Source organism: Haemaphysalis longicornis, unplaced genomic scaffold, assembly GCF_048455015.1.
Source record: "Haemaphysalis longicornis isolate Haplotype H1 unplaced genomic scaffold, Haemaphysalis longicornis Haplotype H1 scaffold_12, whole genome shotgun sequence".
NCBI classification, from domain to species: domain Eukaryota; kingdom Metazoa; phylum Arthropoda; class Arachnida; order Ixodida; family Ixodidae; genus Haemaphysalis; species Haemaphysalis longicornis.
The window spans coordinates 104611405-104628121 of NW_027526225.1; the positions used below are offsets into that span (position 1 = coordinate 104611405).

At 60.2% G+C, this 16717-nt stretch overlaps 2 protein-coding genes across 2 annotated transcripts in view; both read left to right on the forward strand.

Annotated features, from left to right (window-relative positions):
* LOC144163186 (BET1-like protein) overlaps positions 1-16717 on the forward strand; it is a 441394-nt gene that overhangs the window by 102411 nt on the left and 322266 nt on the right. The window lies entirely within an intron of this gene.
* Positions 426-4122, forward strand: Mfs16 (major facilitator superfamily transporter 16). Its single transcript, XM_077693999.1, has one exon. It carries the CDS (start codon positions 644-646, stop codon positions 2225-2227), a length of 1584 nt encoding a protein of 527 aa, XP_077550125.1. The 5' UTR covers positions 426-643; the 3' UTR covers positions 2228-4122.

The window sequence follows — 16717 nt, forward strand, 5'->3', positions numbered from 1 at the left end:
TTTCGTAAAATCGAGTTTCAACTGTATTTAGAAAGGGTAAACAAAAAAACAATGATACGAGCTTGGATGCCCACATGTCACTGTTGCGATGAGAGAGAGAGAGCTGGGGGTCCGAGCGGCCCAACGCCTCCATCCGCTGGTCAGGGGAATTCATGGGAAGGAATGGGTCATCTGCACAAGCCCACACTTGGTGTTGGACCGCAGCCCTTTGGATGGGAGATATTTGAGCAGACTTGAACCGTTTGATTCACTTTCCTCGACATTTGAACTAAGCGCCGAAGCAAACGGATTGGATTGCATTGGATTGTCGATTAGATTCAACGGAAAAAGTCCGAGCCGTCCGACCGTGCTGCAACTTGCGCCCTCTCACGCAATCGCCGCTTACTCCTTTCTTTTAGTTTTTTTTTTTTACGTGCTTACGTGTTTCGCGCCGTGCGGCCGTGCGCAGTGTACACAGCTGTTCGAGTCGTTGCTAAGCGCGAGCGGGCTGGGCCGGACGGATAAGATCATCAGCCGAGCCCCCGGAGACCTATCGTGGCAAATGAGCCAGGCCCTCTCAAGATAGTAACGGACTAGTCCTGAGGAGAGCGACGCGAAGCGATTCGGAACTCAGGGAAGCGCCGAAGTAGCCAAGCCGCGCAACATGACGGAATCAACGGAATCGCGCAGCCGGATGGCTTCCGCGCCGATCGGACTTCGGCTCGCTCTCCTGATTTTCCGTAAGTGCTTCCCGCCTCTCACGCCCGGAAAGAGGCTAGCTTACTACCGCGCGTTCATTCTCATCTCCACTTTCCTCGCCTACACCTGCTACCACATGACTCGACGTCCGCTCAGCGTCGTCAAATCCGTGCTCCACCAAGACTGCCGCTTCGCCGCGCCCGACCTGTCGGTCGTCGTCACCGTGAACAACAGTCGAACGTGGTGCAACTGGGCTCCTTTCGACGGCGATGACTCTCCGGAGCTGTTTTCCTACCTCGACTCGATCTACCTGTTCACCTACGCTGCGTGCATGTTTGTGAGCGGCTTCGTCGCGGAGCGCACGCACTTGCGCTACTTCCTCGGCCTGGGTATGCTCCTGAGTGCGCTGACGACGCACGTCTTCGGGTTGGGCGAGAGCTTGGGCGTGCACAGCTTCGCGTTCTACTTCATCGTGCAGCTTTTCGGCGGCGCGTTTCAGAGCACGGGATGGCCCAGTGTCGTCGCGTGTGTCGGCAACTGGTTCGGCAAGAAGAAACGCGGTCTCATCTTCGGCGTCTGGAACGCGCACACCTCGGTGGGGAACATACTGGGCGCCTACATCGCCGGACTCTTCGTCAACTACAATTGGGGCTTGTCCTTCGTCGTTCCTTCCGCAATCTGCGGTCTGGTGGGACTCTTCGTCGTACTCTTTCTAGTCCCCTACCCCGAGGAAGTTGGCTGTGAGTCACCCGCGCAGAGCTCGACGTCTCTGCAGACTTCCCTGTCGTCTGCCGTCGTCCGCCCCGACGACTTGCCGAACGACGAAGACTCCGGCACGTTCGACGAAGAGGAAGAGCGTTGCCTCCTGGAAAAGAGGCTCAAAAAAGAGAGTGAGAAGAAAGCGGTCACATTTTGCCAGGCCCTTTGCATTCCCGGTGTGGTCGACTTTTCCGCGGCGCTGTTTTTCGCCAAGCTAGTGAGCTACACTTTTCTCTTCTGGCTTCCCTTCTACATTCACGCGTCGACGAAATTTGACTCCGCCGATTCGGCGTACGCGTCCACTGCGTTCGACTTCGGTGGCATCGTGGGCGGCATCCTGGCGGGCTACCTCTCGGACCGTACCGGCGTCAGTGCCATCACGTGCATCGTCTTCCTGGTTACCGCAGTTCCGATGATGTTCATCTACGAGAGCTTCGGTAGCATCAGCCTGTTGACGAACCTGGCGCTCCAAAGCATAGCGGGCCTACTCATCAACGGCCCGTACGCGCTCATCACGACCGCCGTCTCCGCAGAACTGGGCACGCATCCAACGGTGTCTGGCAGCTCTAAGGCGTTGGCGACCGTGACGGCAATCATCGATGGCACGGGTTCGGTGGGCGCTGCTGTGGGTCCGCTTCTGGCCGGGCTCATATTGCAGTACGGCTGGAACACTGTCTTCTACATGGTCATGGCGTCAGACGTGCTTGCTGTGTTGTGCCTTCTGAGAGTCGCCAAGCGTGAGTGGATGCGGCTGAGAGCTCGGAAGACCAGTGAAGTGTCTGTGAACTAGGGACTTCCGTATCACACGTCCTGCCCGGTAGCCAATGAACCTTTGAGGCGCGGCTGCCATCCTGTCTTGCGATGCAGCGCTAAGCTTGAGAGAAGCGCTGGTTTTTAACATGCATTCACGCCTCTTGTGGTGAAGTTCCACGCATCGTCATAGTATTTTTTATACATGCAAGTAACTTTGGATTAACCTTCCAGGAGGGCTTCCAACGTAAAGAGTACGTAGCATGTTCATTAAATACTGTAAATATAAGTATTTACATATGTGCGCACCATACGCACCTTGCCCACTATTGAACCAGTGAATATGGACGTATTTGTTTGCAAATGACGATTGTTTCAATTTTATGTTACGGACAACTGTTGCACACGCCCACAATTTTTGTTGTGAGCAGGTCCCTTGATCTCTATGCTAAAACCATGTAGCAGCTTAAATAAGCCTTCTAGATGACATTTCTGTGGAGAAGGTAGAAATTCAGTGGGTCGACGGGATAACCTAGACTTCAGTGCACAGCAAATGGAACATTGATACGGTCAGAGACTTTGACATGCCCGCAGCTCTGTTCACCTAGTGGAACAGTTCATATTGAAAGCTGGTCAAAACTGACTGAAGTGTGCCAAAGACATATCCTGTGAGCATGACGTGTTTATGAAACATTTGTAACATTTTTTTTATTCATGGTTGTGTACATACATTTACATTCCTTTTTTTACCGTTTTCTAACATGCGTCCAATACTCGAAGATTCTTCCTTGGTCTGGGACCACAACTCTAAAGGTCTGATCAAAAAATTGGAAGCACTACAAAGCTTTGTGACTAACGCCTACGGTTAAGATATTAGAGTTACAAATCGGAAGCACTGTGTGTCATGGGGCATTCTTAAACATCGACACACCTTTCCCAGGTATTCTTTCTTAAAACCTGTTGCTTGTGAAAAATGGGTGACTGACCACCATCTCTGCCTTCAACCACTCGCATATGTCTAGAAAAAGGGACAAGACAATTCGCAAATATTGATCTGACCATCCACATTTCGGGCATCATTTTTTCCTTTGAAATGAACAAAGGGCGAAACATCGTGCCTATTGTTTCCACGCCTTTGGAAATGTTCGTGGTTGTGCTCTGTCAGCACTTGGGTACAAGTGCAGCGTGACTTGCAGCTGTGTACATTGAGTGCCCTTGTTCCTCTGTAATAGCTCCACGCATTGTATCTTTAAAGGGACCCTGCAACACTTCTGGTACATGCTTCCACTCTTTCCTTCGTGCCAGGAAGCACTGCAAAAACTATAGTTATTGCCAGCACAGAGTGGCACTGAGTGGTTTGCTCATTGCAGCAGATATGTCTTCCATTTTCTGAAGTGGCTATCGTGTGCATCCATTGCTGCCAATAAAAGGAAGCTAGCCAATAGCAGCAATGCGGCTCGAATGGAAGAGAGAGAAAAATCTTTTGAGCAGGTTTCAAAACTATCAGATGGGCATAGAGTAGTAATAGTTGGCTACGGTATTTTGTGAACCCAGAATGCACTTGTTGACTACGTTCTAAAAGCATTTCAGGCATTGAAGAAGATCAAAAAAGTGTTGCAGGATCCCTTCAAAGCTGTTGTAATTCTGCTTTTGCGGTGCTTTTTCCAATATAACCCGACCCCTCTTCAACAATGCCTCAGGGCGAGTGTATGTATGTAAATAATAATTATACTATGTAGCATTTGTTGCTATTGCAATGTATTGCACCTTTTGTGGCAATTGTGGATGCCAAACTGTTACAACTGTTCTGAGCAGTACAACGCGTGCATCCACTTGGTTGCCTTGTGCACAACACATGGAACAAAAATCTCAAATGCTCCTGTGGTATTAATATTACACAATGTTGCGAGCACATTAAAATGTTGAACCGTGAAATTGTGTTCATTTCCAGTGCATTGACGAACAGCATGCTGTTGGAAATAATAAATGCCTGGTCTGAATCCATAGAGATATCAATAGTGACGAAAAATGGGCCGGGTAGACAATAAGCCCCACTGGATTTAACAAATGTATCGAAAAAGCCGGCCAATGCCTAAATGTTGTAAAGCCTCGTCCTCACGAACTCCTGGGGACAGAAAATTGGCTTCGTTATAAGCGGTAGTTCGTTAAAGCGGGTATTCGCTTGCATTTCACTAAAGCAGGGGCCATGAAACACTGAATAAAGCGAAATTTCGTTTAGAGCAATAGGATGAGTTCCCCGCCCTTCACGAATGACTCGCGAAGGGCGGCGCACCGTTCCAGGAGTAGGTCAGGATCGTGCCGTTGCCGCGACAAGGCACGCGTTTTATAGCTTTCGCTGAAGGTCGCAGCCTGAAGTGCCGTGTGCGCGTGCAATAAGCAGCGATAAGTAATTGTATGCTGGGACGAACCTTTCAACACAGCCACGTTATCTGGGCGAGCTCAATTATTTTTTTAAACAAAGGAGGCGTCGCTATAGCAAGTTCAATTAGTCGCCAGATGAGCGTCCTATTGTACGGTGCCGCGAATGGCATATTTGTTCGCGACAGTGTGCCTCCTCGCTTATCAGTCCCGTATCGTCCTCGGACTGCCCGAGACGCGATCCGGTGCGCGATTTTCCCATGTATTCCTATGGCACTTCTGGTCCGAACAACGCAGTCCTCGGACTGCCCGGGGACCGTCCAGGACTCGTAAATCGAGGATGCGTGAAGGCCAACTTGCTTTCACGGTGTACCACTCTCCTGAAAAGTTCTGGAAATGCAAAATTTTTACCTTTGCACACGCACCGCCAGGATAAGAACAGCTCTATGTGTCCGCAACACACGATAGTACGGTATTACGTTAAACAAATTTGACACCGGTTTCATCTCTCTTATAACCGCCAGAAACGCTAAATCATGGTCCGTATGAATTCTATGAACACGATGCCGTATTTCGCGCTTTAATACAGGAACACAAAAACTGTGTCAAATTCTGTTCTGACAAATCGCTTGATTCTTTTGTTTTTGGAAATAGCGTCAGCTACTCCTGTGCTTCTCAGTATAAATTCCGTGTTCCCATAATTCCGTATATACGGAACGTTTAACAAGGGCGGTCATTCGAAACGAATTCGCGAGTCTCCTAAGACACTTTTGGCAATCCAAGCGCCCGTCTAAATTCTTGTTGGCCAGGGCCGAACAGTAAAGGGGCGGGGGCCGAGAAAAACAAAGGCGCCAGGCTGTTTGTACCGATAAACAGTGACGCATCGCGGACAGGCGACAACATGCGTTTGGTTGGGTGAGACCAGCTACGATAAACACTTCGCACATGTGTTTGTCTACGGAACCGGTTCAGTGCGATCGCATTGGGTCGATAAACAGAGACACTCCCTCTAGTGATTTGCAGGTCGTGTAAAGTGCCCGCGTTCCGAAGCTGACGCCAGCTAAACTTATTCGGAATATCAGATATAGAGTCACAATTCTTTTTCCTTGCTCTTGCTTCATGCGACGGGTGTTTCTTGATTATTTCCGGCAGCCTTAAAAGAACCGAAAGGAACCCTGCCCGCGATAAGATTACGCGCTATATAGCCCATTGTTCGGTTGCAGATTGGCGCGCGCGAAGCCATAATGCTGGCCAGCATCCGGGAGAGTCTGCTATTGAAGGCCAAATATTAATCAGTTCTTATCGTCAAGGTTGGCAGCAAACAGTTGAGCAGAGCTCGCTCAACTCAGCGTTACCCGTTGTCCGAGTCCTGACCTTCATAAATGCGTTTCAGCAGTCGCGTGCATGTAGTAGGCGCCAGAGACGTTCTTCGGCGTTAGTAAGATCCCGATGTGCGGGCGGGTACATTCGGCGGGAGAGGCGGTAGTGTGCGGTGATTTCTTGATAGCTTAATAAGCTGTCTAGGGCATTGTCCCCTTACATGGAGCTCGATCAGCCCGAGGCTACCTTGGAGTCGTCTGCGAACAAGTTGCCTTCTCAGCGCGCCTGCGGAGCAAAAGGTGCCAGATGGGCCCGTTATGTGGCCGGCTTCCAGGTAGGATCATCCTCCAGAGCCCTTTATGGTCATGACCAGGACACAGCCTCCCCAATGACGGCTCTTATCTCGCGCCGACGGAATTCATCCGCAACGCGAGCATTCTTATCTCATGCCTTCGCCTTCACTTCCCGGCAGCGAAGATGGCTGGCACCCAAGGGGAACGCGACCAAATAACGGAAAGAAGGGATGATTGAAAGCTGTGCGCTACAAGGGCGGATACAGGCACGTGCCGTGGCATTGATCGATGCTATGAAGTTATCTAGAGGGTTACCCCTATCTCCGTACAGATAAGCGCGATATTGCAAGCTTTTCTCGCGAGCTGTATTGGCAAGAGCATAGGCATAGTAATCCCGTTCTTCCCGCAGGCCTTGTGCTTCACTTCAGCACCCCCCCCACTAAAAAAATCGATTGAATCCATGAACCCATTTATTTTATTAATTTGTATTGATGGTGGCTGAATTTGCGTACGAATTCCTTTGTGGTGTTTAACTGCTGAAAAGGGTAAACGAGTATTGTGTGATTGTAGGGTTTAACGCGCCGACGCAACGCAGGCGATGAGGCGCGCCGTAGTGGAGGGCTCCGGATTAATTTTGACCACCTGGGGATCTTTAACGTGCGCCGAAATCTCGTACACACGGACGTTTTTGCTTTTCGCCTCCATCAGAAAAGCGGCCGCCGCGGCCGGGAAACGAACCCGCGACCTCGTGCTCAGCAGCGCAACGCCTTAGCCACTGAGCCACCGCGGCGGGTGGTAAACGAGTAAAGATGCAGCAAAGAACAAAAGGCCATATTATGTAAGCACTTTTCTTCAGATTGTTTTGCTTACGCCATACACAAACGACGAGGGCAAGAGGAGAGGTCCGTGGCTCTACTATTATGAGATATGGCGAAAAGAGCCTGAATGAATGAAGCACGTTTAGAAAACTTCGTCTAAAGCGTACTGCTCAAACATTGCTGCTCCAGAGGACTAGAATTCACGTCACGCATCCTTGGTGAATTACTCGACAAAAATAAAATATTTGTGTTTCTGAAATGGAATACCCCTAAGGAAGTCACATCGTATATTTATTTATTTATTTATTTATTTATTTATTTATTTATTTATTTATTTATTTATTTATTTATTTATTTATTTATTTATTTGTTTGTTTGTTTGTTTACAAGATACTGCAGGCATGAAGCGCAAGCAGGAGTGGTGTAGGCAATAAACAGAAAAAAAAGAACAAGAAAGGGCAATCAAGCCTAACATCACACACATACAACAATAAATTAAGCGGGATTACATGACTTACATTTAAAAAAAAAAGGGAGGAAAGAGAAACATGGCACTGAAGTGAAGCAATGCAACAACACAATGAAACAGTGGATAAGACAACTGCAAATCATTTTCACGTCACCAGGAAGACATGCGCGTCGATAGAATCTGTCGACAGAAGGGCGGCAAGTGGTAGCTTGTTCCACTCACTGATCGTGCGTGGAAAAAACGAAAGTTTGAAAAGATTAGTTTTGGCGAAATATGGGGTTAAGGCAAGGGCATGTAAATCACGACCGCGCCGTGTTGCCGGGAGACTAATGCAGGGGCTGGAATCAAATACGAGCTTCCGGTTAAATAATTGATAGAGTAATTTTTGCCGAACTGATTTACGTCAGGATTCTAATGTTGGGATACCATGTCTTCCCATGAGGGCAGAAACAGAGACTGTTCGCCCGTACTACCCTAAATAAAGCGGATGACTCTTCTTTGAATTCTCACGAGGCAATCGATATTGGTTTTCGTGTGAGGATCCCAAATAACGCAAGCATATTCAAGTTTTGGTCTAATTATTGAAGTATACGCTAAGTATTTAACTTGAGAGGGAGCATCCTTGAGTTTGTGTCGTAATAAACAAAGTTTACGGAAAGCTGCAGCGCATATGAGAGTTCCAACTTAAGGTACTGGTTAATGTTACGCCGAGATATTTGTGTTCATATACTTGCTTTAGCGGTTGGTCACAAGTACAATAAGTAAATTCCAGCGGGTGTTTCTTTCTAGTCATTCGGAGGTATACTGTTTTGTCATGGTTTACTTGCATGTTAGAAGTTTTGCTCCAAGAAGCAACGTACAATATGTACAATATAGCGCGCTTGACAGCATGCATATAGAGTGCTCCGAAAGAATATAAATCACATCGCGTTCTTTATATTTAACTCTTCGACAAAAACACACCAATTTCATCCCTACAGCCTTCTTTCAACTCGAATACCCCCATAGTAGTCATGCGTATACAGTCAAAAGAACTGTTTCTTGCCGTGTTGGTTGCCGCCTAAAAACGTTAGCTCAGTCAACCACGTCCTCTTTCTTGTGTTCTTTTTATACGCGCTAAGAACCATGTTTTCTTATATGTACGATATACCGCGCTTAAAAAAAAAGATATTTACTTCGTTGTACTATGATAACATGTCATACGTTGAACGGACGACTAGAAACAGACTTGAGGTTCGACAGGACTACTCTTAGTTTCGGTTGCCAGGCTTACGTGCATTACGTAATAAAATAAATAATTAGCTTCGCCGAAAAAGAAAGTATTAAAATGGTGTAAAGTGTGATAGAGTCCACCAATCGGGACTCGCATCCTTAACCTTATGCATAGTCAGAGAGCCTGTCACGTGTGTGGCGCCCATAAGCTAATTGTACGCAGTCGCACCGCCAACAGGTTCGAACAGATTGCGTCGATATGCGCATGTTGTCTGAAAGTCCGTGCCCCGAAACACTTGGAGAGCCGATAAGGCAATCGTTGTTCACAGACAAAACTGAAAGGAACAAACAGCGGGTGCTAATCACGGGCGTTCAAATGTCGCGGGCGGGTTCGCTGACGTGCGACACGCCTCCAAAATCGTCTGGACGTGGCGCAGAAGATACAGCGCGTTTTACTGTGTGTCAGAACCGTTTCTGCCTGCCGTGACTCACTGCGGTGCATCCAGCCAAAGATGCATGCAGAAGGCAGGATAACTTATGGTATTTTAGGCAGGCAGGCAGGCAGGCAGGCAGGCAGGCAGGCAGGCAGGCAGGCAGGCAGGCAGGCAGGCAGGCAGGCAGGCAGGCAGGCAGGCAGGCAGGCAGGCAGGCAGGCAGGCAGGCAGGCAGGCAGGCAGGCAGGCAGGCAGGCAGGCAGGCAGGCAGGCAGGCAGGCAGGCAGGCAGGCAGGCAGGCAGGCAGGCAGGCAGGCAGGCAGGCAGGCAGGCAGGCAGGCAGGCAGGCAGGCAGGCAGGCAGGCAGGCAGGCAGGCAGGCAGGCAGGCAGGCAGGCAGGCAGGCAGGCAGGCAGGCAGGCAGGCAGGCAGGCAGGCAGGCAGGCAGGCAGGCAGGCAGGCAGGCAGGCAGGCAGGCAGGCAGGCAGGCAGGCAGGCAGGCAGGCAGGCAGGCAGGCAGGCAGGCAGGCAGGCAGGCAGGCAGGCAGGCAGGCAGGCAGGCAGGCAGGCAGGCAGGCAGGCAGGCAGGCAGGCAGGCAGGCAGGCAGGCAGGCAGGCAGGCAGGCAGGCAGGCAGGCAGGCAGGCAGGCAGGCAGGCAGGCAGGCAGGCAGGCAGGCAGGCAGGCAGGCAGGCAGGCAGGCAGGCAGGCAGGCAGGCAGGCAGGCAGGCAGGCAGGCAGGCAGGCAGGCAGGCAGGCAGGCAGGCAGGCAGGCAGGCAGGCAGGCAGGCAGGCAGGCAGGCAGGCAGGCAGGCAGGCAGGCAGGCAGGCAGGCAGGCAGGCAGGCAGGCAGGCAGGCAGGCAGGCAGGCAGGCAGGCAGGCAGGCAGGCAGGCAGGCAGGCAGGCAGGCAGGCAGGCAGGCAGGCAGGCAGGCAGGCAGGCAGGCAGGCAGGCAGGCAGGCAGGCAGGCAGGCAGGCAGGCAGGCAGGCAGGCAGGCAGGCAGGCAGGCAGGCAGGCAGGCAGGCAGGCAGGCAGGCAGGCAGGCAGGCAGGCAGGCAGGCAGGCAGGCAGGCAGGCAGGCAGGCAGGCAGGCAGGCAGGCAGGCAGGCAGGCAGGCAGGCAGGCAGGCAGGCAGGCAGGCAGGCAGGCAGGCAGGCAGGCAGGCAGGCAGGCAGGCAGGCAGGCAGGCAGGCAGGCAGGCAGGCAGGCAGGCAGGCAGGCAGGCAGGCAGGCAGGCAGGCAGGCAGGCAGGCAGGCAGGCAGGCAGGCAGGCAGGCAGGCAGGCAGGCAGGCAGGCAGGCAGGCAGGCAGGCAGGCAGGCAGGCAGGCAGGCAGGCAGGCAGGCAGGCAGGCAGGCAGGCAGGCAGGCAGGCAGGCAGGCAGGCAGGCAGGCAGGCAGGCAGGCAGGCAGGCAGGCAGGCAGGCAGGCAGGCAGGCAGGCAGGCAGGCAGGCAGGCAGGCAGGCAGGCAGGCAGGCAGGCAGGCAGGCAGGCAGGCAGGCAGGCAGGCAGGCAGGCAGGCAGGCAGGCAGGCAGGCAGGCAGGCAGGCAGGCAGGCAGGCAGGCAGGCAGGCAGGCAGGCAGGCAGGCAGGCAGGCAGGCAGGCAGGCAGGCAGGCAGGCAGGCAGGCAGGCAGGCAGGCAGGCAGGCAGGCAGGCAGGCAGGCAGGCAGGCAGGCAGGCAGGCAGGCAGGCAGGCAGGCAGGCAGGCAGGCAGGCAGGCAGGCAGGCAGGCAGGCAGGCAGGCAGGCAGGCAGGCAGGCAGGCAGGCAGGCAGGCAGGCAGGCAGGCAGGCAGGCAGGCAGGCAGGCAGGCAGGCAGGCAGGCAGGCAGGCAGGCAGGCAGGCAGGCAGGCAGGCAGGCAGGCAGGCAGGCAGGCAGGCAGGCAGGCAGGCAGGCAGGCAGGCAGGCAGGCAGGCAGGCAGGCAGGCAGGCAGGCAGGCAGGCAGGCAGGCAGGCAGGCAGGCAGGCAGGCAGGCAGGCAGGCAGGCAGGCAGGCAGGCAGGCAGGCAGGCAGGCAGGCAGGCAGGCAGGCAGGCAGGCAGGCAGGCAGGCAGGCAGGCAGGCAGGCAGGCAGGCAGGCAGGCAGGCAGGCAGGCAGGCAGGCAGGCAGGCAGGCAGGCAGGCAGGCAGGCAGGCAGGCAGGCAGGCAGGCAGGCAGGCAGGCAGGCAGGCAGGCAGGCAGGCAGGCAGGCAGGCAGGCAGGCAGGCAGGCAGGCAGGCAGGCAGGCAGGCAGGCAGGCAGGCAGGCAGGCAGGCAGGCAGGCAGGCAGGCAGGCAGGCAGGCAGGCAGGCAGGCAGGCAGGCAGGCAGGCAGGCAGGCAGGCAGGCAGGCAGGCAGGCAGGCAGGCAGGCAGGCAGGCAGGCAGGCAGGCAGGCAGGCAGGCAGGCAGGCAGGCAGGCAGGCAGGCAGGCAGGCAGGCAGGCAGGCAGGCAGGCAGGCAGGCAGGCAGGCAGGCAGGCAGGCAGGCAGGCAGGCAGGCAGGCAGGCAGGCAGGCAGGCAGGCAGGCAGGCAGGCAGGCAGGCAGGCAGGCAGGCAGGCAGGCAGGCAGGCAGGCAGGCAGGCAGGCAGGCAGGCAGGCAGGCAGGCAGGCAGGCAGGCAGGCAGGCAGGCAGGCAGGCAGGCAGGCAGGCAGGCAGGCAGGCAGGCAGGCAGGCAGGCAGGCAGGCAGGCAGGCAGGCAGGCAGGCAGGCAGGCAGGCAGGCAGGCAGGCAGGCAGGCAGGCAGGCAGGCAGGCAGGCAGGCAGGCAGGCAGGCAGGCAGGCAGGCAGGCAGGCAGGCAGGCAGGCAGGCAGGCAGGCAGGCAGGCAGGCAGGCAGGCAGGCAGGCAGGCAGGCAGGCAGGCAGGCAGGCAGGCAGGCAGGCAGGCAGGCAGGCAGGCAGGCAGGCAGGCAGGCAGGCAGGCAGGCAGGCAGGCAGGCAGGCAGGCAGGCAGGCAGGCAGGCAGGCAGGCAGGCAGGCAGGCAGGCAGGCAGGCAGGCAGGCAGGCAGGCAGGCAGGCAGGCAGGCAGGCAGGCAGGCAGGCAGGCAGGCAGGCAGGCAGGCAGGCAGGCAGGCAGGCAGGCAGGCAGGCAGGCAGGCAGGCAGGCAGGCAGGCAGGCAGGCAGGCAGGCAGGCAGGCAGGCAGGCAGGCAGGCAGGCAGGCAGGCAGGCAGGCAGGCAGGCAGGCAGGCAGGCAGGCAGGCAGGCAGGCAGGCAGGCAGGCAGGCAGGCAGGCAGGCAGGCAGGCAGGCAGGCAGGCAGGCAGGCAGGCAGGCAGGCAGGCAGGCAGGCAGGCAGGCAGGCAGGCAGGCAGGCAGGCAGGCAGGCAGGCAGGCAGGCAGGCAGGCAGGCAGGCAGGCAGGCAGGCAGGCAGGCAGGCAGGCAGGCAGGCAGGCAGGCAGGCAGGCAGGCAGGCAGGCAGGCAGGCAGGCAGGCAGGCAGGCAGGCAGGCAGGCAGGCAGGCAGGCAGGCAGGCAGGCAGGCAGGCAGGCAGGCAGGCAGGCAGGCAGGCAGGCAGGCAGGCAGGCAGGCAGGCAGGCAGGCAGGCAGGCAGGCAGGCAGGCAGGCAGGCAGGCAGGCAGGCAGGCAGGCAGGCAGGCAGGCAGGCAGGCAGGCAGGCAGGCAGGCAGGCAGGCAGGCAGGCAGGCAGGCAGGCAGGCAGGCAGGCAGGCAGGCAGGCAGGCAGGCAGGCAGGCAGGCAGGCAGGCAGGCAGGCAGGCAGGCAGGCAGGCAGGCAGGCAGGCAGGCAGGCAGGCAGGCAGGCAGGCAGGCAGGCAGGCAGGCAGGCAGGCAGGCAGGCAGGCAGGCAGGCAGGCAGGCAGGCAGGCAGGCAGGCAGGCAGGCAGGCAGGCAGGCAGGCAGGCAGGCAGGCAGGCAGGCAGGCAGGCAGGCAGGCAGGCAGGCAGGCAGGCAGGCAGGCAGGCAGGCAGGCAGGCAGGCAGGCAGGCAGGCAGGCAGGCAGGCAGGCAGGCAGGCAGGCAGGCAGGCAGGCAGGCAGGCAGGCAGGCAGGCAGGCAGGCAGGCAGGCAGGCAGGCAGGCAGGCAGGCAGGCAGGCAGGCAGGCAGGCAGGCAGGCAGGCAGGCAGGCAGGCAGGCAGGCAGGCAGGCAGGCAGGCAGGCAGGCAGGCAGGCAGGCAGGCAGGCAGGCAGGCAGGCAGGCAGGCAGGCAGGCAGGCAGGCAGGCAGGCAGGCAGGCAGGCAGGCAGGCAGGCAGGCAGGCAGGCAGGCAGGCAGGCAGGCAGGCAGGCAGGCAGGCAGGCAGGCAGGCAGGCAGGCAGGCAGGCAGGCAGGCAGGCAGGCAGGCAGGCAGGCAGGCAGGCAGGCAGGCAGGCAGCAGGCAGGCAGGCAGGCAGGCAGGCAGGCAGGCAGGCAGGCAGGCAGGCAGGCAGGCAGGCAGGCAGGCAGGCAGGCAGGCAGGCAGGCAGGCAGGCAGGCAGGCAGGCAGGCAGGGCAGGCAGGCAGGCAGGCAGGCAGGCAGGCAGGCAGGCAGGCAGGCAGGCAGGCAGGCAGGCAGGCAGGCAGGCAGGCAGGCAGGCAGGCAGGCAGGCAGGCAGGCAGGCAGGCAGGCAGGCAGGCAGGCAGGCAGGCAGGCAGGCAGGCAGGCAGGCAGGCAGGCAGGCAGGCAGGCAGGCAGGCAGGCAGGCAGGCAGGCAGGCAGGCAGGCAGGCAGGCAGGCAGGCAGGCAGGCAGGCAGGCAGGCAGGCAGGCAGGCAGGCAGGCAGGCAGGCAGGCAGGCAGGCAGGCAGGCAGGCAGGCAGGCAGGCAGGCAGGCAGGCAGGCAGGCAGGCAGGCAGGCAGGCAGGCAGGCAGGCAGGCAGGCAGGCAGGCAGGCAGGCAGGCAGGCAGGCAGGCAGGCAGGCAGGCAGGCAGGCAGGCAGGCAGGCAGCAGGCAGGCAGGCAGGCAGGCAGGCAGGCAGGCAGGCAGGCAGGCAGGCAGGCAGGCAGGCAGGCAGGCAGGCAGGCAGGCAGGCAGGCAGGCAGGCAGGCAGGCAGGCAGGCAGGCAGGCAGGCAGGCAGGCAGGCAGGCAGGCAGGCAGGCAGGCAGGCAGGCAGGCAGGCAGGCAGGCAGGCAGGCAGGCAGGCAGGCAGGCAGGCAGGCAGGCAGGCAGGCAGGCAGGCAGGCAGGCAGGCAGGCAGGCAGGCAGGCAGGCAGGCAGGCAGGCAGGCAGGCAGGCAGGCAGGCAGGCAGGCAGGCAGGCAGGCAGGCAGGCAGGCAGGCAGGCAGGCAGGCAGGCAGGCAGGCAGGCAGGCAGGCAGGCAGGCAGGCAGGCAGGCAGGGCAGGCAGGCAGGCAGGCAGGCAGGCAGGCAGGCAGGCAGGCAGGCAGGCAGGCAGGCAGGCAGGCAGGCAGGCAGGCAGGCAGGCAGGCAGGCAGGCAGGCAGGCAGGCAGGCAGGCAGGCAGGCAGGCAGGCAGGCAGGCAGGCAGGCAGGGCAGGCAGGCAGGCAGGCAGGCAGGCAGGCAGGCAGGCAGGCAGGCAGGCAGGCAGGCAGGCAGGCAGGCAGGCAGGCAGGCAGGCAGGCAGGCAGGCAGGCAGGCAGGCAGGCAGGCAGGCAGGCAGGCAGGCAGGCAGGCAGGCAGGCAGGCAGGCAGGCAGGCAGGCAGGCAGGCAGGCAGGCAGGCAGGCAGGCAGGCAGGCAGGCAGGCAGGCAGGCAGGCAGGCAGGCAGGCAGGCAGGCAGGCAGGCAGGCAGGCAGGCAGGCAGGCAGGCAGGCAGGCAGGCAGGCAGGCAGGCAGGCAGGCAGGCAGGCAGGCAGGCAGGCAGGCAGGCAGGCAGGCAGGCAGGCAGGCAGGCAGGCAGGCAGGCAGGCAGGCAGGCAGGCAGGCAGGCAGGCAGGCAGGCAGGCAGGCAGGCAGGCAGGCAGGCAGGCAGGCAGGCAGGCAGGCAGGCAGGCAGGCAGGCAGGCAGGCAGGCAGGCAGGCAGGCAGGCAGGCAGGCAGGCAGGCAGGCAGGCAGGCAGGCAGGCAGGCAGGCAGGCAGGCAGGCAGGCAGGCAGGCAGGCAGGCAGGCAGGCAGGCAGGCAGGCAGGCAGGCAGGCAGGCAGGCAGGCAGGCAGGCAGGCAGGCAGGCAGGCAGCAGGCAGGCAGGCAGGCAGGCAGGCAGGCAGGCAGGCAGGCAGGCAGGCAGGCAGGCAGGCAGGCAGGCAGGCAGGCAGGCAGGCAGGCAGCAGGCAGGCAGGCAGGCAGGCAGGCAGGCAGGCAGGCAGGCAGGCAGGCAGGCAGGCAGGCAGGCAGGCAGGCAGGCAGGCAGGCAGGCAGGCAGGCAGGCAGGGCAGGCAGGCAGGCAGGCAGGCAGGCAGGCAGGCAGGCAGGCAGGCAGGCAGGCAGGCAGGCAGGCAGGCAGGCAGGCAGGCAGGCAGGCAGGCAGGCAGGCAGGCAGGCAGGCAGGCAGGCAGGCAGGCAGGCAGGCAGGCAGGCAGGCAGGCAGGCAGGCAGGCAGGCAGGCAGGCAGGCAGGCAGGCAGGCAGGCAGGCAGGCAGGCAGGCAGGCAGGCAGGCAGGCAGGCAGGCAGGCAGGCAGGCAGGCAGGCAGGCAGGCAGGCAGGCAGGCAGGCAGGCAGGCAGGCAGGCAGGCAGGCAGGCAGGCAGGCAGGCAGGCAGGCAGGCAGGCAGGCAGGCAGGCAGGCAGGCAGGCAGGCAGGCAGGCAGGCAGGCAGGCAGGCAGGCAGGCAGGCAGGCAGGCAGGCAGGCAGGCAGGCAGGCAGGCAGGCAGGCAGGCAGGCAGGCAGGCAGGCAGGCAGGCAGGCAGGCAGGCAGGCAGGCAGGCAGGCAGGCAGGCAGGCAGGCAGGCAGGCAGGCAGGCAGGCAGGCAGGCAGGCAGGCAGGCAGGCAGGGCAGGCAGGCAGGCAGGCAGGCAGGCAGGCAGGCAGGCAGGCAGGCAGGCAGGCAGGCAGGCAGGCAGCGGCAGGCAGGCAGGCAGGCAGGCAGGCAGGCAGGCAGGCAGGCAGGCAGGCAGGCAGGCAGCAGTCAGGCAGGCAGGCAGGCAGGCAGGCAGGCAGGCAGGCAGGCAGGCAGGCAGGCAGGCAGGCAGGCAGGCAGGCAGGCAGGCAGGCAGGCAGGCAGGCAGGCAGGCAGGCAGGCAGGCAGGCAGGCAGGCAGGCAGGCAGGCAGGCAGGCAGGCAGGCAGGCAGGCAGGCCAGGCAGGCAGGCAGGCAGGCAGGCAGGCAGGCAGGCAGGCAGGCAGGCAGGCAGGCAGGCAGGCAGGCAGGCAGGCAGGCAGGCAGGCAGGCAGGCAGGCAGGCAGGCAGGCAGGCAGGCAGGCAGGCAGGCAGGCAGGCAGGCAGGCAGGCAGGCAGGCAGGCAGGCAGGCAGGCAGGCAGGCAGGGCAGGCAGGCAGGCAGGCAGGCAGGCAGGCAGGCAGGCAGGCAGGCAGGCAGGCAGGCAGGCAGGCAGGCAGGCAGGCAGGCAGGCAGGCAGGCAGGCAGGCAGGCAGGCAGGCAGGCAGGCAGGCAGGCAGGCAGGCAGGCAGGCAGGCAGCAGGCAGGCAGGCAGGCAGGCAGGCAGGCAGGCAGGCAGGCAGGCAGGCAGGCAGGCAGGCAGGCAGGCAGGCAGGCAGGCAGGCAGGCAGGCAGGCAGGCAGGCAGGCAGGCAGGCAGGCAGGCAGGCAGGCAGGCAGGCAGGCAGGCA

Excerpts from the sequence above, each read along its gene's own strand:
- Mfs16 (XM_077693999.1), top strand. The coding sequence starts at position 644 with ATGACGGAATCAACGGAATCGCGCAGCCGGATGGCTTCCGCGCCGATC.